The sequence below is a fragment of the Vanessa atalanta genome, chromosome 14, assembly GCF_905147765.1.
Source record: "Vanessa atalanta chromosome 14, ilVanAtal1.2, whole genome shotgun sequence".
In the NCBI taxonomy this organism is placed as follows: domain Eukaryota; kingdom Metazoa; phylum Arthropoda; class Insecta; order Lepidoptera; family Nymphalidae; genus Vanessa; species Vanessa atalanta.
In genome coordinates, this window is record NC_061884.1 from 1,520,078 (window position 1) to 1,542,115 (window position 22,038).

Sequence of the window (22,038 nt, forward strand, 5' to 3'; positions counted from 1 at the left end):
AAGCTAAGGATTATGCAGTTACGAAGGATTAATTACTTTTGAGTACAATTTTTATATAGTAATAGAGATTTGTAGAAGTCCGTCTTCGAAAGTATCGCCCCCCCCCCAAACACATATAAGATATCTTTCTCCGAAATAGCAATACTTAGTATTTTAGGTTCCGTTTTGAAGGATGAGTGAGCCAGTGTAACTACAGACACAAGGGACATAACATCTTAATTTCCAAGGTTACTGGCGCATTGGCGATGCGCAATGAGGACCACATACCATCATATTGGATACTATCTATTTGGACGTCCGCCTCTATATGTATCGTTTAAAAAAGAATGAAATCGTATGTCGAACCGTAGTTTAAGTTGTATTTATGAGTTTTATATGTTGTAGCGTAAACTGACGTTGTTACTTTTTATAAACATTATTTTAAGAGAGATGTACGTGTATACAGACATTAAACTGAACTTAAGTGTCGTTTAAATTATTCACTTTAAACGCTTAGGAACACTGCCTTTTCTTTAGAAATTGCATTATTAAATATATATATATTCTGTATGCAAATCAACGAATACTAACTTCTCGCTTTATAACAAACATAGGATGTTGTGCCTTACAATGCCTATTGTAAAGAATGTTTGGTAAATATTAATGTCTTAGCCGTTGTTTATAAGCTTCCTCGCTTCATCCTTTGCAAGTTTTCGACTTAAAACTTAGTAACTTGTAGTTAAAGTTAGTCGTGATCTTTTCAAAAGATCTGACGGTGAAAAATTATTGGTAGCTCTGTTTAAGATCGGCTGAGTACATGATATATATTCTATCGCCGAACAGCAATACTGAGCATTGTTATGTTTTAGTTTAAGAGTACTCAGCCTTTGAAAGAGAGTGAGCCAGTGCAACTACGGGCACGAGGGACGTAACATTTTATGTTCCAAGGTTGTAGGCGATACTTAAAATGTCTTACGGTGCAAATGTCTAAAGACGGTGATGATTACTTAGAGCAACAGATCGCACATTGCCATTCCACCTACTTACTTCAAATTTGAAACCAAACGTGATGAACTGATATGGAACTATATCCCCGGGAACAACAACCCTACTGAGTGCTACATTTGTCCTACCCCATATCAACGAAATATAAAGGGGTTGAATCGTAGTGTATAATTCTGAAACGAAACAAACGGTCCAAATGTTCATATCTGAAACACTTGAACCTTGCAGAAAAGTGCAAAGACATTACTAAAACATATAACACTCTGTCTAATTGCCATTGGCGACAGAAGGCGAAGGAGGAGCTGGTTCACAAAATCTAAGAACCATATCTCTACATAAATGTAGTAAAAATAGTCTTGACCATTGCTTCTCTTGAAATTTTGTCATCCAAAAATCAAAAAAATCTTTATTCTAGTGGGCTAATTTAAATACCTTTGAATTTACCAAAATCTTAATGTTAAGTCTTGTACGCTGGAGAAATAGTGCGACAACACAGTTGTTCGACGACAAGGGAGTTCTCGGTGTACCTTAACTGTCACAGCCTGATTGGATGGAAATCACTTGACGATCAAATACGACAGGAGAGTGACCAGGATAGGTCAACGTGTTGTCTTGAGAGGGAATACCGGCTACTATCTAGTACAAAAAATTAGTTAATAAAAATTCTCGGAGGAAAAACCTAATAAGTGACCGGGCCATTCGAGACCTCATCATCTATACAACTTAGGCACAGGATTAATGAGACAGTTATGCTAATAGCCTGCGAGTGTATTAAACGTTGTTGTTAATAGCTTTACACGCGAACTTAGCATTTTATTAAAAACATAAAAAAGCCAATTAGATTAACACTTGAGAACAATTTGTGTTAAATAATCGTTGGTAGATGAAATGATTTTTTTATTTTTTTTACGAAATTCTGTACCACGTTTTAAATATGAGATTAGTTTTAGTAAAACGATAACTAAACAGACGCAGTTTACAAATTGTGATGTGTTCTGATAACAGTCGCTATTGTCATTTGATATTTGATTTCAATTTTGTAAACATAGAATATTGTCAAATGATAAACAATTTAGTAGAAAATTTTAACCAATTGAAATAAAATATATACAAAGAACGAACTTCCGAACTATATTGTAAAAAAGTATATACGGAGATAGGACAGAATGAGTCTGTTGTTATTAGTGTAAAGAAAGCAAATTCTTAAGCAATAATAGTACTTTAAGAAAATGAGACATAAAGTTAAAACTTTAAACCCAAAATTTATTCAAAAATTTAAAAGTAACTTTACTTTGAAGGTGGTTAAATTATCTATAGAATCAAACGAACGAAATAGACGTATTCATTTCGGATAAAATAATGGATATCAATCTTTTATTGAATTCGGACACGTCCCTAATTCAAAACAAGCTAACCGGAACAATTCGTAAAATATAACATCTTGGCATCGTTCAATGGAACAAGCCAGACGTTACACGTTCCCTACATGTTCACAAAGCGCTACCTGTCGCGTCCCCACGTTGAGAACAGGTAGCCATTGTATAGACACTTCCGATGTAGGGTAACCAAACATGACAGCGCCGTACCTTGCTGTCCATTAGAAATTGTTTTTTTTTTTGCGCAATTTTAATTATTACAACTACACAGTTCTATTGGCAAATATATATATATATATATATATATATATACTATGAGATCTGGAATCTTCCATAAATATATAATACAAGATGTTTGAATATCTATCTAAATGATAACACTGGAAATGAAACGATCGCCTTCAAAGAATTTCAATAATCTAACCCGCTGACTTTCTTCGTTTCTTCTCAGGTTTGAGGTATCTTTTTTGAGTGTATGATCATTATTTTGACAATGAATTTGCAAGTCCATAGATCTGTTTGCTCACGAAGGCGCGTCCTCCACGTTGAATTATCGGCTTGTATTAGCAAATATAATCCAATTTGTATTTTTTTTGCAATATTTATTCTTGTTTTAGTAGTCTCACACTTATTGCAAGCTCGAACGTCATTCGTGTCAATGCGCGTCGATAATTTAGTGTGGAGTGTACCTTTGTGGGAATACGAATATCTTCTTTATACGAATAGACCGCCGCTGATAAGCAGACGATGTTCGTGTGAGATGATGATCTTCTTCTGATCCATGTCAGATGTGAAAGAAAGAGTGAGTATCTATAAATACAAATAAGTTAAATTTTAACAATCGTAATGAGACTTGCAATTAAATATTTTACAATTATTATTTTTTTTACATATACATTGAACGTCGTGAATATTATGACTGTTTTCATGTACTTACATTATTCATTTTTTATTTTCTCGATAGTCAACATAGACTATTTTTCACGTAGACTTGACATTATTAAAACGATCCATGAAATATTCGAAACCGACTGACGGTGAAACATTATGTTAATATACTTTTTTGTACAATACAAAATATCAAATACAGAATCTTAGGAATAAAAAAATAAATAAAAACAAAAGTATATTTTTAAATAATTCTATTTATTGCATTTATTCTCGCTTGTTACTTTCTGGAATTACACAATCGGGTTCTGCGCTGTGTTTCGAGATATTATTACAGAATAGTTCAACTGTAAAAAAAAATAAACAAAGATTTCCATAGTAAAAAGTGGGAATACTCGTAAAACATTAAACTGTATCGCTTTCTACCAATCATGCCGGTAGATCGGAAATGTCTACACGTGTACAATGCCTGTCCGTGGAGACACAGGTAGTTCTATTGTGTGTGTTCATGTCTCATCTCATAATAACCCTATATCTCATTCACGTATTTGACTATTATCAACCTAAATTATATGTTAACGGAACACTAAAAATAACTAGATACAATACTAAAATATATAAAAAATATGTGGTTAGCAATCATTGATTTTATTTATAGGCTGTAGGATTTTATTTATAGGCATCAGAGTTCAGGGCTTTTCGTGTAACATATTGCATATTAAAAGTAACACTGCGAATGATTATCATTGAATGTTCATTATAATGGAGTAATCGTATTAATCACGAAATTGAATTCAATTCGCAAAATCGTCGATGCTGAAAAACTGTAATTACGAGTAAATAAATTGAATCGGACCACAGAACGATTTTAAATAAAATTGCTGGATTGTTCTACTTGATCGACCTTAAAATTAACAGTGGCTGAATTATCCGACTGCGGTTATTGATTATATAGATTAAAAATAAAATAATCATTCATTGTTTTGTTGGTTTCCGCGCGTCGCTCGGCTGTTAGAGCGGGGACACACAACGAGTCTGCAAAATTCCATGATAATCGGTTAGATAGAGTAGTTAAGACGTCAAAGACAAACAAACAAACAATTTTTAAAGGCCGGCAATGCACCTGTAACCCCCCTGGTGTTGCAGATGTCCATGGGCGGTGGTAATCACTTTCCATCAGATGAGCCTCCCGCTCGTATAACATAAAAAATAAAATCTCACTTTAACCCATTCAATTGTGAAGACACGGAAGCATTCATCTGAATTTCTACTTTTAACTTTAAGACCTTCTTGCTTACCTGTTCACCCTTATTAATATTTTTCTTTTACAATCCACATATGTATATGTACATTAGAGGCGAGACAGCCCAGTGGTTAGAACGCGTTCAACGGGTTCGGGTTCAAACCCAGGCACCACTGAATTTTTATGTGCTTAATTTGTGTTTATAATTAATCTCGTTCTCGGCGGTGAAATTACGGAAATTTACAGGCTGTACATATGTACTTTATTATTTGGTTCCTACGGTTTACGCCTTATCATATTAAGTGTATTAATGTCCCCTACGAATGCGTAACGTTACACAGGTATATGGTATACAGAAAAGTATTCATAAAATCGAAATCAAAATCTACTGTATTCAAGTAGGCTTTTACAAACACTCTTGAATCGTCATTTAACAAACTATATTAAGTGAAGCTACCACCGGTTCGGTATGTAGATTCAACCGAGAAGAAAAGCAAGAAACTCAGTAGTTACATACATGTATGTCTTCATATTAGAAAATAAAACCTTTTCCGAAATACGCTCCATCTTTCGGTATCTATATAATTTTTATACATATTGGTTTAAAACCACAAAACAACCGACGAACGGATAAAATAGAATTTAACTTAAAACATTCAACCATGTAAAAACATTTGCATGAGATAAGTTTATAAAATCTGTTATTTATTTAATACAGAGCTGACAAATTCAGAAAATCCAGCATTTAAACGAGTGTCGTATAAATTTTGAGCTCTTGATCCACAAATGGCTGTGAGTTGGGCGGTGGGATGACCACAAACATTGCTCGGATACATTTATATCTTAAACTTTATCATGAGATAAATAATGCATTCATAGACAAAGTAATGTCTAAATAACATATATTAGCGTAGGGGATATTTAATATGGTAGTTTTTAATGTCTTGTTGGCGGATAGTTATTTTAGTAAACTCGACCTAAGTCGCTCGAAATTAAAAAGTGAAAAGTATCATAGTTTTTCACAATATTATCGTCATTATTAATGTTGCGTTATAGAAAAACGAATGTGAAACGTAAAAGTATTACCTCTTTTTTGTACCTCTTCAGTGTAAGAAGACCCATTGTAAAAAAAAAATTAAAAATGGAACTTTTTAATTTTTTGTTCCAAAATTCTCGGTATTTTTTTTATGAAGTTTGTACTAGAATGAGCGCCTGGTAGATATTGCGTACGTCCAATATAGTTATACAAAGTGTAGCCACACTAGTCCAGAGCTGTTTTTGTGTATTCGTATTGCTACAGAAATTGTGAATATGTGGATGAGTGAACGGCTCAATAAGCAAATAGATTTTAGGTAAATAAAACAAATTGGACTTTTTAATAAAAGCATTTTATCGCTTTTTTATCTACTTTTGCACAGCTTCGATTTTTAAAAACCTCTGTATTTCGAGGTCCCTAGAAATGGAATTAATATGTACACCTAGAGCTACACCAAATCGACGTTTTCCTGTGTAAGTAAATTTATATTTACTAATATTTGTGTTTGAACTTGTTTCTACCTTCAGAAAAAATGCTATCGATTACAAATCACGACGCTAGTTTGCACAACGAACCACCCGATTACTAACTATTATTCAACATCAATGTATTTATTATTCTATGGGTCTTATCTTGCGACTAAGTTTTATTTATAAAGGAACCCGTCCCGGCTTCGCAGGGATTGCACAAATAGAGACATAAAGTGTTGTAGGCCTTTCGAAAGCGTTTAAGAGGAACAACTCCAGCGTTCATTATTTTTGCTTTTATTCATTTATTCAGTACACGCCAGAAAAGTTGTGAGGCGGCAAGATTTTTCCACTTAAGCCACTATCAATTTCATTAATCAATCTATCTGTTGTTGAAAATGTATAAAAATATCCAAAATGGTTACTGAGATTAACGTGATCATAAATACACACTCACACAAAGTCTCCCAATCGATATCTTTATTCAAGGTAAACACTTCATTATTGACTGCCAGAAATATATCACCAGTTTGGTAGTAAAGCCTTTCGACCTGAGAAAAACCGGCGACAATAACTCAGCAAGAGTTACCTTTGTTACTTAAATAATTATAATTAAATATCAAATCCTCTCGCTAATTTAATATGTGTAAAATGTACATAATAACTATTAAAATTAAGGCATTTATTACACAAATAATTATTAAATTACTGTACAAATCATGACCGCGTGGAAGGGTGGCGAGAAAGCCAGCAGCAACCAAATCGTTGAATCGCAATTCCAATCCTCGGCAAAAAAATTTTTGCCGAGGATTCCCGTCACTAATGGTGGGAAGGCGAGTGTTATATCATTTAAAACGATTTGTATAAATACTGAATTATAGACGTATTATTTAACTTTTTTAACTGACTTCAAATAGAAGGAGGTTCTTTATTAATTTGTAAATTGTGCTCTTATATAAATATATTTAACGTATGTTAGAACATTGTTGAACAAGTTGCACATTTTTAAGTATAGGTTTTTTATCGTTTGATGTAGGTATCGCTTGCGTCTGCAATCTAGGCCATACCTACACTTAGTTTTATTCGCCAACGCCGAGACGATTGGCACAAAGCTGGCTCGTTGTGGAGAGATTAGCCGGCAATCGGAAAAATCGCCCAGTTTGTTTTAACTACATACCGCGTGTGTTTATTTTCGCCCTGAACTTTTGTATAATATTTTCTATTGTAAATTGCGCCATTCTTGCTTTTGATTGGCTATCTTGAAGTTTTTTGATATAAGCTTTCGTTTGACCATTATTTACAAATGTCCTTTTTGTTTCGAAATTATGTATATAAAAAAATCTCATTATATAATAATTATCTTTTTATAGGAACTTTACAATTTCATTGGATAAATCTCAAATTACATTACTAAAGTATAATTTAAATAATAAAAGAATATAAGTTGTGAGAACAAAATGATTCATTTATAAATATACAATAAAACGCACTGTCCCTGAGCTAGGTTATCTATATTTCAAGAAACAGTTCTCTCCTTAAAAGTGTTGAAACAATTTAACAACTAAATAAATAATAATTAGTTAAATTTATTTTCAATTTTAATCCTTACATTGTATGTCAAACCTGTAATAACAACTTAATTAATTATGATTTCTATTAACAGTATATGAATATCTGCTGGGATGATCAACTTCTAAATAGCATTTATCTTTACAAACAATATTGAAATTTTTAATCCAACTATGCTCTTAAAAGCACTTCAATTTTGACACTTTACAAGTTTTTTTTTTTTATGAACGGTAGAGATTAATCCAAGGAAAAACCGCTCAGCCAATGTCACCGTCTGTAACATTTGTCATTTCGTATTTCGACTTGTTTGTTTCCCTTGAGTAAATAAAGTGCAACAATTTAATAATCCAGTTACAAATTTGAACGGCTTTGTAGAAGGAACGAGATTACGTTTTTGTGGGCGTTGAAATTGTTTCAACGTTGAATCATAGTGTTGATTTGATCTTAAATAAATTTTGTTGAACCATTGAAATATTTGTAATATAACAAAAATAAAAATATAGTATATGTTTATATATCGGTTTTAGAGTAATCGAATGCGATGGTGTTCGACTCATTTTTATACAAGTTAACAGGACATATGTATTTATTCATAGAGAAGGATTTCTATAGTCTATTTTAACCACTTGAGGACAAAAGCCAAATAAACAACATTTGACAGCGAATTGACGTGATATAATTGTTCGAGAGCTTGATTAATCGTTATGGATTTGTGAAAAAATGGCGTTTTGAACGTCGACCGAACTGTTATCGGAATTCGGAAAGTAAAATTAAAGTGGATTTTTGTAGTTAAGTGTAATAGTGTTGTTTATTAATAAAGATTTATTACTTTGTTTTTGTTGTTGTTTGTTTATCTTTATACCTACTTCGATTGGATTAGGCGATAGACATATTTTTTTAAAAACAAACTGGATTGGCAAGGGTGCAATTTATTAATTAAGAAAACGATATGATATTTAAAATATAATTTAAACCCTATAGCAAATTGGGAATAATTTCGTTTTTTTACAGAAAATATTATTTTGAATTCGATTCTGGAGATTACCAAACAAACAAATTGAACCTCTTTATAATACCTATTAGTATAGATACCAATATAAAAGGAAAGTTATTTTAATAAATTCTAAGAGAAAGATATATTTTTGGAAATTAACCGTTTCTCTCGTTGATATATTTCAACATTTCTTTCTTAGATCCTTGTTTTGTTTTATCGTTATGGTGTCTGTTTTAGTTAAAATATTCTGCATACATATGCAGGCATTAATGACATCACTAATGATAGACAAGACACGTAGAAGATTGATCGGCACATAATTTTTAAGTTATTATTGAAGATATAAGTAGAAATAACAAATAAATTAATCAATCATTATTATTAACATTTGTCATTTTCGTTTTGTACGAATATATTTAACAAAAAAACGTCTTGGCAATTGTATGAATATTCGCAAACTTTTTAATAATTTATTTATTTAAACGAATTTTGTTTCGGTTTCTAATTTTTCTTACGATATTTCACTAAACCCCATTTCACATTAAAAATTCAAACAATTCTATATGGCAACACGTTAGATATTTAAATTTCGAATTATAAATCCGTTACATAAAGTCGTGTGCACATAGCGTGTCGTTTCGCGTCGCCGCCTCCGAGTTACATCTTCGCCCTCCAAACTAACGAAAAGTAAATAAAACATTACATTTTAAACCTTATTGTATTGTGATAAGATTCACGAAGAAAATTCACGGGAGGGGACGCTTTCGTCTCATCTTTATAATATGATGTGCATTTTGAGTTTTTCCCTCGCAATCATATGTTTGTTTAGTTGAAAGTAAAATCATTTATTTACGTTTCTTAAAAAAAAAAAAAATTTCGTTTAGAAGTAAGAAATTAGTTTTTGTGAGCATTTGAAAATAGAGACGGTAAGGTGTATCCTGATATTAAAAACCAACGGAAATTTTTATTAGGAACAGCGAGAAAATTACCCACTTCTGGGCGAAGGCGTCCTCCCCCTTTGAGGTCATTCGCTAGTGATGAAATGTGATCCTGGTTCGGAGCTGAGTCCACCAATCTGCTCCAACGAGAAATAGATTGTTTTACCCGTAAACCATTGCGCTATTAACGCTTTTAAATATAATTAAATTATTGTTGTTCTTTTATAAAACTCCATTTGTTTCAACTTCCAGACCCCGCAGGCGGTCGGGCTCCAGTATCGTGGTACTCGGCGCTGAAGAGGAGAAACGCCCGCCACCGGATGACGAGGCCGACATGCTCACTATGCTGTCACTCACAGACACCGGTTTGTAATCCTTAACTATATCAATAGTCTGTATTATATTTATAATAGCGAGAATAATTTGTCCGTCTGCCTGTTAAGACTTCACGGATAAACTACTGAACCGAATTTGATGAAATTTAGTACACAGGAAGTTTGAAGCAAGGGATAACATAAGCTACGTACATATTGAGGAACATATTAAAATTATGGGTAATATGATAACACAATGAAATGAAAGCATGCAAAATCATAATTATTATTACGAGAACGAAAAATTCGAAGTAGGCCTTTATGTGTCAAATTACCGGTTTTCGACACAATGGATTTGCTACGCGGCGCGTGCGCACGTTTCTTTCACTACTTAATTTTCAGCGTAGTAGGCGATTGGATACCATGACCTAGAGACGCCTTCGAGTATGCAGGTTTAATGACGTCACATACACTACAGTTTACATTTAAGTAAATATGTTATTGAATATTCATAACACGTGTTATTTAAATATGGTCCACTCACGAACGGCGTGTTTTATTTTTATTCACTCAGGTTTAAAAGAGCGCTTCACACTGCTCTCGTCAACGGTTACAGCGGACTGCACTACATTTGGTACCAAATCGCTTGTATTGTTAACGATCAAAGTCATTGTTACCTGTATAAGAAATGCAGAGATTTTTTTTTTAGTTTATTCTTTCTTACGACTTATTATTAGAATCTGCTTTATGTATTTTAAAAATATGTACCTCATAAATTACTTATTTTATGGCTTATAAGGCTGCAGATCTCAAGGCAACCCACGATAATATGTTGGGTTCCTGTTTCGTGAAATTCTCTGAAACAGCACGAAGTTAAGAAGTTGGTTATCAACCCTTGCTTCGGAACGCACGTAAAGCCGATCCTGCGCCTGAATTGTCTCGGGTCGTATCGGATTGCCGTCCCAGTGGATTACGATAGTGAGGAAATAGAGAGTGCATCTGTGTTGGTCACACACACACTCAAGCACTATAACATATCGTGTATTGCCTATTCTCCGTTGAGAATAGCATTCGTGGCAAGAATATCTAACACTGACTCATACAACACAACTGATATTGAGGTTGCTAAAAAATATGAAAAAGTGTTAATAACTTCCAGTCTGTTGAAATATTTTTCTTTTTATCTGCAGTGGTAACTGTCAATTCCTTTAAAGCCAGTTTTTTTATGACAAATCAAAAGTCGTCTTTGATATAACTTTGTTTTGTAAGCTAAGTTTAAAAAAAAATCAATGTGTTAAACTGGATTAAACATGAATTTGAAACCCTTGTTATGACACACAGGGGTAATTAAAAAGAGCTGAGATGATACAGCGAATAAAAGACGTGATTATTAACCAGATTGGTTTATTTAGTCTTTGTGTAAACCCGTCTGGGTATGTACCATCATTTAATACTCATAATTGTCGTGTTGCGGTTTGAAGGGTAAGTGAATCAGTGAAGCGACATGCACAATGGACATAACATCTTAGTTATTCTTCGTATATTGACTTCCTATTGACCTCCCAAGGTTGGTGGTGCAGTAGCGATGGTTAGTATTTCTTACAATGACAATGTTTCGGTGGGGTCAATAACCCATATATCGGACCGTTAACCTATATCAAATAAAAAAAAAAAATGATAAAAATAGGCTTAATTTTTCCTAGTAAATTCTCTACATTGTTGTCCTTAAAAGGAAAAAAACTTAAACCCAGTTGAGGACATTTTACACTAATAGAGTAAACTAACCTGTGAATGTAGCTATGTAATACCGTTTTATGATCCAAACAATTGTCTGGAGTTCTCAGAATCAAAGTCATCTAATTGTACATTAATATTGCGTGTTTTTCGAGTGATTTACAATATCGTGCTTCGAGCGACCTTCGCGAAACAATGCACAAAATAAAAAATGAGGAAAATATTGTGCCGTATTGCTAATTAAGTGTATTCTTAACATTTTTTTTTTTCATTGCGTCGATTATGAATATATTTACCGGTTATAAATGCGATCTTGTTGGATTATTAATAGCGTGTAAATAAATTATAGAAGAAAGAATATTTACTCTTTTTTTTATAATCATGACTCATCATCATCATCAGAATCGTCACAGATAATTTACCGAAAAGTGAAGAATAACTCATTTTTTTTTTTATTAAAAAGTTATAAATGTACCGTAAATCTGCCTGACATACCTTTTTATTATATATTATTGTTAAAAATAGAGTTACCATCTACAAATATATATTTAAGAAGGGTATTGTTTAAAAATAGAACCCTATGAATCCCTAAAATATTCACCATTTTCCTCGGAACAGCTTACAAACACGGTGCTTTTAATATATTTTGAAGGTCATAAAAATAAATTACCTAATAAACAAATAAGATTAGACTTCATACCTATAGACCTTTTTGATTGGATTACACTGTAAAAATACATTGAAAATAATTTATTATCTATTCTTACATATAGACATGTCATTTTATACAAATCTTAATCGAAAAACAGCTTAAGAGACGGACATCATTACATATAAATGATGATGGTTTAATCTTTAGAAATCAACAAACGTTTAATTAAAATTAAATTTATTCCACTACTAAATTTGTTAAAAGTTGTTATTTTAAGCAAAACTACTGTACTTTTCTGAGTAATTTACATTTCGGGATGTTGAAATATATGAGCGTTAGACTGACGTTAAATGACTTTTTAAAGTGCCTGCTAGTGTTAAGAATAATTTTGAGTGAGTATTTGTGCCTAAAAAAGTGAAAAGTATAATAAAATAAATAAATAATGTACATTTGAAACACATTATTTTAACTTACATAATCTAAACATATTTTATTTTATTTTCGTTCAACAACAACAACAACCAACAGTAGATACAATATCACATCAAAATAAAAAAAATGCATTTAAAAATGGAAATGTTCTACTATTTAAATTTATTTAATATAAGTTAATTACATGAATACTTAAGATTATTTTCTTTTTAATTATTATTTAATGACATCACGTTCTTATAAATATATTTTTTCTAACGTTCTTGGCTTTATAAGAATGCCTCTTGGTCATATTACGGTATAGATTAAAAAGTTAAATTATTTTATTTTCTATGTACAAAATTAAAATTGTAATTCAATTGAATGGTATCTTATTGGTATGTATTATATAAAACCATCATATTAAATATAATTAGTGTAATGTTAGGTGAATGTCGCTAGTTTAGTCGTATTTTTTAATTATACAATACGAAACCTATATATGCTTTGCGTGTGATTATTTTTATTTAAAAATTATATTGTTTCAAAATGGCTACTAAGCATTATTGTAAATATAGTCGAATGAACAATTTATTGCACCTACATATAGCTAAATGTATTTAATTCAATTTGACGTAAACTACTCCGTACTATATTTTATGACCATTACTTTTTTTTATCCTGTGAAAGTGAGATATTTTGAATGATAAGGTACACTCGTCCAAAGTCCACGCGAAGTGATGCTTCGTATAAATTAATTTCAAGAGACTTTAGTTCATACTTCAGTGACTGAATTTACGGAATTTAAATACATAATTTAGTACCTTAAGTGCATGCTAATGGCGGTCCACTTGACTGTTAAGTAACAGTAAATGTCTCACCGCTAAGACTAAAACTTCCTATTATTTTGCGAAGAAAGTTCGAGAACTATTTTTACCATAGTAGTAAATATTTATCCGATACACACTACACAGATAAGTTTTCTTACCGAGAACGAGTTGAATTATAAATACAAATTATATCTACGCTAAAATTTATAGATGCTTCTCCGGCTTAACCCGAAATCTACACTTAAGGATATCTTTCTTTGATGTCATGTAATTACATACTGTGTTTTGGTTATTACCACAGTGGGATAAGCTTAAAAGATAAACTAGATCTTAATAATATTACTTAATGGCAAGAATTATTGCGACATGATTATAAAACAAAGGTGCGCGCCGAACATTTTAGTGTAGTAAAGCGAATACAAATTATCGGTAGTGCGAATTGTTGCATCTATTTTGAATACCTCAATAATGAAAGTGACAGCATGATGATGAATTTGCACTCGCTTTTGATTATGTATTCGCTTTTGTTGATTCACGTTAATGTGCCTTTAGTTTTATCATCTGTGGATTGCAACGTGTGATGCATGCAATTCAAGGGGAATTGTACTTCCGTGTCTCAAAGCGAAAATTGTCACAGTTCAGTGGAGTGGGACGAGATCTTGCCAATGTTGTTTCAAGGTTCAAACGATGCAAGACGATTTCAATCTACGTATTATATCAATGAGTACTTATTTTACTGAGTCGTTGGTACATTTGTATATGCAGATCTCTGTGTGTGTAAAACCCGTGTTTGTCCAAAAGTTAATGATTTTTCCGTCAAATTCTAAGTAACAGTTCGAATCCTAGAAGTGTGTACGCAATACGCTAGAAAATTATTAATAAATTAATTGTCTATCATTTTGTAATAGTTCATTTTACTTAGAATTCGGAAAAATCTATAAAACTAAATACCATCCAAGTTCATCCAAATCCAGTGGTTAAAACGCGTGCATCTTAACCTGTAATTTCGGGTTCAAACCCAGACAAGCACCACTGAATTTTCATGTGCTTAATTTGTGAAAACATTGGAAAACATCGTGAGGAAACTTGCATGTGTCTAATTTCAACGAAAATCTGCCACATGTGTATTCCACCAACCCGCATTGGAGCAGCGTGGTGGAATATGCTCCATACCTTCTCCTCAAAGGGGAGGCCTTAGCCCAGCAATGGGAAATTTACAGGCTGTTAATGTAAAAACCATCAAATGAATTCCTTGCAAAAATAATTACATCATTTAAATTTATGTCATAACGCGGTGCAATTTTAATAACTGAAAGTGTTTATATACCTACATATATAAATACTAGCTTTGGCCCGCTACTTAACCCTCGTTAAATATAGATTATACAAGCGTGTTTCACAGTTTGTCATATTGGCTAAAATTATGGTTATTGCTCGACTACGTAGAGTCGTAACGTTAAGTAATATACCTTCCTCAATAAATTAACTATCTAATTTAAAAATAATTATTAACATCGGACTTGCAGTTAAGCCAAGATCAGCCATACAAACTTTCCAACATTATTAATATAGATTTTTTTATTTAAGGATTCGAAATCAATCAATAATATTATTTGTAATAGAAATATGTTCAGTTCTTAATATACGTCGTGTTTTAAATGATTGCCGACAAATTAAAAGACGTTTATTATGTTTTATTAGTCGAATAAAATTACAGTTAACAGAAGTAACTTGTTTTTATTCGCGGTTTCGGTTGTGCATTGTTCCGGAATAAAATGTAGCATACATTACTCTCCGGTTCATTAAACACTTTTTTCAAATTAAACTTCGATTCTCCCTAGAAGAAGAATTACAAAGAAGTGCACCTTTGATAGGTGATGTAGGCACCTGTAGAATCACATAAATATTATCTTGATTTTAGCGAATAAGTTCTTGATTTAAAGCTGGAATAGTGCAAATTAATAATTTGTGTTTAATATCAAACCAATTTATAATCAAAAATAGATATAACTTTTTTTATTATTTTGTACTTTCTCATTTCAGGCCCACACCGCGAAATGGCGGTGGACGTCCCGGACAGCTTCATCGCGAGGAACAAGACACCACCCCGGTACCCGCCCCCTCGGCCTCCTCAGGTACGCCTCCGGACAAGGGATGACGAACCTCTTCTATCCTCCGGGGGTTCTGGGACATCTTTTGGGAGTAAACAGAGCACCGTACTTCAAAGCAATATAGACATATCAGGGCCCAGCTCTGACGGGTCAGGCAGTTTCAAAAACAACAGCACCATGGAACTGCTCTCCTTACCCCAGAGTTCAGACGGTTCCGGAGTAAGTTTCGGCAGCAAGAAAAGTAAGGGTTCGTCAGAAACAGCGAAGTGCGATTTGACGTCAGAAAGATCGGAATCCGTGGCGTCGAACGTGACTCAAAATTTGAGCGATCATAAAATACAACTGTTGATCTCTAATGGAGAGGATTCTTTGCTAGACTGCAGGGTGGGCGTGGCTTACTCTGCGAGAACTGATTCCGTACTCATCAGAGAGGCGGTGTACGCTTCTTATAACCTGCCTCCTGGTTTTGACACGACGCCTGTACTGCTTGGGAGGGAGGTGGCGGTCGACGTTCCTGACAGTTTTGTGCAAATCGTCAAAAGTACACCCAAGTATCCCGGTACCGCGGACAAAAAGTATCCGCTGCAGGTAAACACGAGCGCATGATTCATGGTGTCATCGGGATGGGTAGTTCCGGATATAGGTTGGTTTGGTGCACGAAGGTACTGCTTGTTGAGATACGAGGCGAATAAGACAAATCATATTTCTGAAGTGTAACTCCGAAATTTTAAAAGATTACCTCTTTTATAAGTATAACACTTCGTCTTATTGCCTTCACTGGTGTCAGGAGGTCTGGTTCATTTTTTGCCCAAAGGATCTGAATTGCGATTCAACGGGTATTCAATGCTGCTAGTATTCTTGCCACCATCCCACGCGACCGTGATTAGTACCGTGACTTGTTTTTTATTTATATATAATTCAGGCCATAATAAATTTTATAATACAATGATTATTATGTAAATAAATTCGAAAAAAGGAAACTACTGTTGAACATCTTGTCAAGTTTTTATGACGTTAATGGATTTAAGTATTTCAACAAGCATTGCTCATATAAAGTGGAGTTGGGATTAACAAAACTTTTAAGATTTGATTTATCTATTTATTGCATTCTTGAAACAACTATTGAGGAGACTATTTAATAAGATATTTAATATTACAGTATCATAACTATGTAATAATTGTTTTACGATGTGTATTGATTTTAATTATTTATATTTATATTTTATAAACTGGGGGATCAATACGGTGAATAATATTTAAAAAAATCACAATTTAAAATTCTTGAAAATATATGTCCCTTAAGCTGAAGTATTTAAAGAAGCTTCAGGAGTAAAATGAAAACAGTTTTGAGAATAAATAGTTAGCTTATTACAACTTACAATCAAATAAGAAATAAAAGAAAGTAAAAATGTATTTTTAGTCTGTATAAAATAATTAATTATTCATATTTCTATCTGCCAAGATATCACACGTATCCGTTAGACAAGCACTTAAATATTTCAGTAAGGATATTTTTTTTTTATGAATTCGATAGGCGTTCGAGCAAATAGGTCAGCTGATGGTAAGTGGTCACTACCGCCCATAGACATTGGCGCTGTAAGAAATATTAACCGTTCCTTACATCACCAATGCGCCACCAACCTCGGGAACTAAGATGTTATGTCCCTTGTGCCTGTAGTTACACTGGCTCACTCACCCTTCAAACCGGAACACAACAATACTGAGTACTGCTGTTTGGCGTTAGAATATCTGATGAGTGGGTGGAATTTACAAAATTAAAAAATAAATCTATACGTAATAAAAATCATAAAAAAGAATTCCCGATTCCCTATTTCAGGCAAAAATTCAAGCTACAATATGTAGGCCTTTACTCATTATATCCAATGGAATAGAAAATATTCAATGGAAACTAAATTAATTAAAGTGCCCATATCAGACAACATTCCTCATCATTCGAATAAGACGAACCGCTGGGCAAAGCCCTTCGCAGTATGTTTTGATATATAGGGCGGAATAACATCACGTTGTTTTTTTTTTTCATCCTGGAATAAAAGATGAAACACAGTACTGGAAATCGTAGTAAGATTTCCATTTTTTAAGACCTTATTTTCAAATCTTCGTGTTCAACCGGCTGTATAATATAATTAATTATAATCCATTTTTATCGTAAACAATCAAGATTTTAAATATTTACTGTATTTTCTCTTGCTTCACTTTCATTAACATTATAGTATCATTCACGCTTCTTGCACTAAGCTACTGTCCGCGGTAACGAGATCTAATTAAGCGATAGAAATTATTTATTTTATTTACCTAATTAAAAGTGACTGACAATCACAACCGAATCTGCCCACATTATCTAATTCAAAGTCAAGTCAAAGACAGTTTTTTATTTAATATATGAAAACATTACACTAGTTTATTAATCGTTAACAATCTACCACTGGTTTGCAAAGAAGTGACTCATAACTGAGATAACTCGGTAATAAAACCGGACAATTAGGCTTACGTATAAAATTATATTTTTAGTAAATTATAGAATGTTTTTTTTTGAGAAAGTGTTAACTTTCATACAGCAACGACTTGATATTTATCTACAAATGATAAAAGGAAAATAAAGTTAAACCATCAACTAACTATTGTCTATGGACAAAATAGCGCTGGCTTATCTGTGCGATTCTTTAAATAAATCGATTAAAATTATATATTTATGACATTGATATTTGTCATCAAAGAAAAAATAGCTTTTATTAACATATTTAGATGATATATTTTACATCTCAGGTTATTTATATATATATCTAGATAGATTGTCGCACTACACAGGAACTAAAACTTTGCCAACTTTACTATCTTTATGTGGCTAAGCTACGCTGGAGACTCTCTAAATGTCATAGTACTTTACTAGTGTGCGGGTGCTTAGTGTCGTAGTACAACTTTTGGCCACTATTTTATCAACGCGTTTTCAGTTTTGACAGTCTATCTAGACATATATATAATCAAAGATATGGATTTTTTTTAATTTATTTATTATTTAAGCATATTTTATTTCGGGAATACTCTCTTAACTATATATTTATTAAATATAATCCTAAATCTAACTGGTCTATTTCCTTTCAGATTAATTCTTAACCAGTTTTTTTTTCTTTTCAGGTTTTCATGGTTATATATTATATACTGAATTATATTTTTATATAAGACTTATAACGTTATGTATAATTAAATATATTTGAGAACTCACTTTAAAAATATTAACAACACACGTTTTCTAGTTGGTATTTTTTTTAATTGTTTAATTAAGCAACAAAAATGATATTTTTTTAAATACTCCATTGGTCGCGTTTCAAGGGTTAATATTAGGCATATAAGAGTTCAAAATTGCTTTATACCAAATTTCATCCAATTCGGCTTAGTTATTTGGTAAAAAAGCAACAGACAGACAGAATTACTTTCGTTTTTTAATGTGATTTAACCAAACTCTACTTTTAAAGTGAGTTTTCAATTAAATATAGTTTAAGTGATGAACTTTCTAAGCATGTTATTTAATTTAATAAGATGATTATGTATTTTTTGGTAAATGTTAAAGCATGTCCTTAATTTATATGTAAAAATATCTCATTATTATAATTTATATTAGAAATTTAATTTGTAATTATACATAACATGTAAATTTATGTAATTTCTGTATTTAACTATATTCCTGCTTGAGATCTGTCTTGGAACGTGGGTATTTGGGACCAGAAATTTGACAAATTTGTGTTTATTTTGAATCTATAACCATTATTTATAAATGAACTTCTAATAACTTTATTTATAGGGTCTAAATATAAAGTATTATTAATGATATTTTTTAATCTGTTGAAAAGTAAAATATTTTAAATGAATAAAACATATAAAGCTTGTCATATACGAGCTAGTTGATTGGTTGTATGTAGTATGTTTTCTCGAAAAAACTAAGCCGATTATACATATGGATGCATATGTTGTAAGCTTCAATTAACTAATTAAAGCATTTCAAAAGTATATTTCTAAAATTAAATTTATTTAAATGTCTCATACTTTCTCTGTAATTTTAATTAAATCATCATACTAACTATATGCTCATTCCATTATGTCAATATTAGCAGGTGAATGGCACAGCAAAGGGAGCGCCAGCGGTGCCGCCGCGCGAGGCCCCCAGGGACGCGCCACCGCGGCCCCCGGCGCACGACATCACGAGGGACCAGATCGACTCCATCAAAAAATATCAGGTCAGTGTAGTATATGAATGAAATTTATTTAATTAAGGACATATTATATAAAAAGCTGTTACCTGGTTGACAAATTAATATAATAATTGTTTATTGCGTTTTGTGCATAATAATGCATTTTTTCGGCACCGCGGTGGTTAATGGTCCTATTTAGAAATTGTACGTGTGTATGACTATATATGTACATATAAAATACATGTAAAATATCAAATTAATATTCTTCACAAGAATCATAACTGCACGTTTTTATCTAATAGTAAGAATAAGTTGATAAATTAAGTAGCCGGTAGGACAGGAACACTAATTGTGTCTTGGTAAACTTCACGGCATAAAAGTTGCAGGCTGATAGCCCTTTTCTGACAAAAAATTACGTCGTTTTTAATCGCCGTTTAAAGGCAGTAGCCGAGCCGAGATGGCCCAGTGGTTAGAACGCGTGCATCTTAACCGATGATTTCGGGTTCAAACCCAGGCAGGTACCACTGAAATTTCATGTGCTTAATTTGTGTTTATAATTCATCTCGTGCTCGGCGGTGAAGGAAAACATCGTGAGGAAACCTGCATGTGTCTAATTTCAACGAAATTCAGCCACATGTGTATTCCGCCAACCCGCATTGGAGCAGCGTGGTGGAATATGCTCCAAACCTTCTCCTCAAAGGGAGAGGAGGCTTTATCCCAGCAGTGGGACATTTACGGGCTGCTTATGTTATGTTATGTAAAGGCAGTAGCACTAATGAATTATCACTCTAAATACTCATTGGTCGGTGGCATTCGATGACGCAATAAGCGACCAATCAGAGTTCAGTATTGAGTCAGATAAGTAAATCTGACTTTGATTATTCTTATCATATATATTATTCGAGAATTGTTGTAAATACGAGAGCAAACCTTGTTCGCAATATCAAATCCACATGTTTATAAAAATCCATAATATATTAGCAACATATATTTATATATTATATAATATATGAGCAACGAAGTAAAACTTTCATTGTTTACGTAATATAAATTGGAAAACTAAATTCAAATTAGTTCATGTGTTCATTATAAGTTATGATTAAAAAATGTTGTTGATGCGAAAAGTTATAGAAAAACTAATTTTAAACTAATACGAAGTTAAGTTATCGTGTGAAGTACGTATATTAAATTTTGTTCACAGATTATAAATAAATGCTGAATGTTGGTAATACATTTAATTCTGACGGAAAATGTTTCATATCGGTCTGCTCGGGCTTGTTTATTTTTTAATTAAATCAGGCCCATTGACTTACGTACAGTTTATAGAGCCAGTTTTCATTAATGACATACCTGTGATGTGCTAATTAAATTGCGGTCGATGTATTTAAAATAATTATTATAATTAATAATAAAATATTTCAAACGTTTACCGGTTTCATCTGACCTTATATGGTATATTCCAAGGCTTAGAGCGGGATTAATTTATTATTATGAATTATTAATTCCAAACTTTTAAGCAAGGTATTCGTTTATATTATAAATATCCGTTGATAGTTATACATTTGCCTTTTACAAAATTAAAAAAAAAAGACTTTAACTCAACACAGGGTCTGTAGATGGCGTTGTTCACTTTATTCTATTTCCTGAATCACGCTATGCTTTGGTAAAATAAACACTGTTACGTCCGAAATTCCTTTTAATAAAATGTTTTTTTTTTTTCATATTTAGCAACGAAACGATTATTATGTATATTCAAAGTTACATGAGCATGATGCATGAGCAGCTCCCACTCCAAACTTCCCACTACTGGGTTAAAGGCCTCCTCTCCCTTGAGGAGAAGGTTTGGAGCATATTCCACCACGCTGCTCCGATGCGGGTTGGTGGAATACACATGTGGCAGAATTTCATCGAAATTACACACATGCAGAGCCGAGATGGCCCAGTGGTTAGAACGCGTGCATCTTAACCGATGATTTCGGGTTCAAACCCAGGCAGGCACCACTTAATTATCATGTGCTTAATTTGTGGTTATAATTCATCTCGTGCTCGGCGGTGAAGGAAAACATCGTGAGGAAACCTGCATTCAAAGTTAAAATGTTTAGAATTACTAACTATTAACGCAAATATGCACTTTGGTGAGAAAAGCATAAGTATTCGTACTAGTTTGGTTATTCACGGTTGATTCTAGATTCCTTATTTTTAAATTGAATGCGCTCATAGCAGCAAACCTAAGTTCTATATATATTGGTAAATACTGTCTGTCATATCGGTATGGTAAAACATCTG

General features: G+C 32.6%; 1 protein-coding gene across 4 annotated transcripts in view; it reads left to right on the plus strand.

The window, feature by feature from the left end:
* Positions 1 to 22,038, plus strand: part of LOC125068892 (protein PALS1) — a 166,724-nt gene that overhangs the window by 71,890 nt on the left and 72,796 nt on the right. For 2 of the 4 annotated variants that reach the window (XM_047678253.1, XM_047678254.1), the window contains 3 exons: positions 9,748 to 9,860; positions 15,480 to 16,135; positions 19,672 to 19,797. In XM_047678253.1, coding sequence (XP_047534209.1) covers positions 9,748 to 9,860; positions 15,480 to 16,135; positions 19,672 to 19,797 — 895 coding nt within the window. The remainder of the gene's footprint in view (positions 1 to 9,747; positions 9,861 to 15,479; positions 16,136 to 19,671; positions 19,798 to 22,038) is intronic. The other 2 variants (XM_047678256.1, XM_047678255.1) reach the window with 2 other exon arrangements.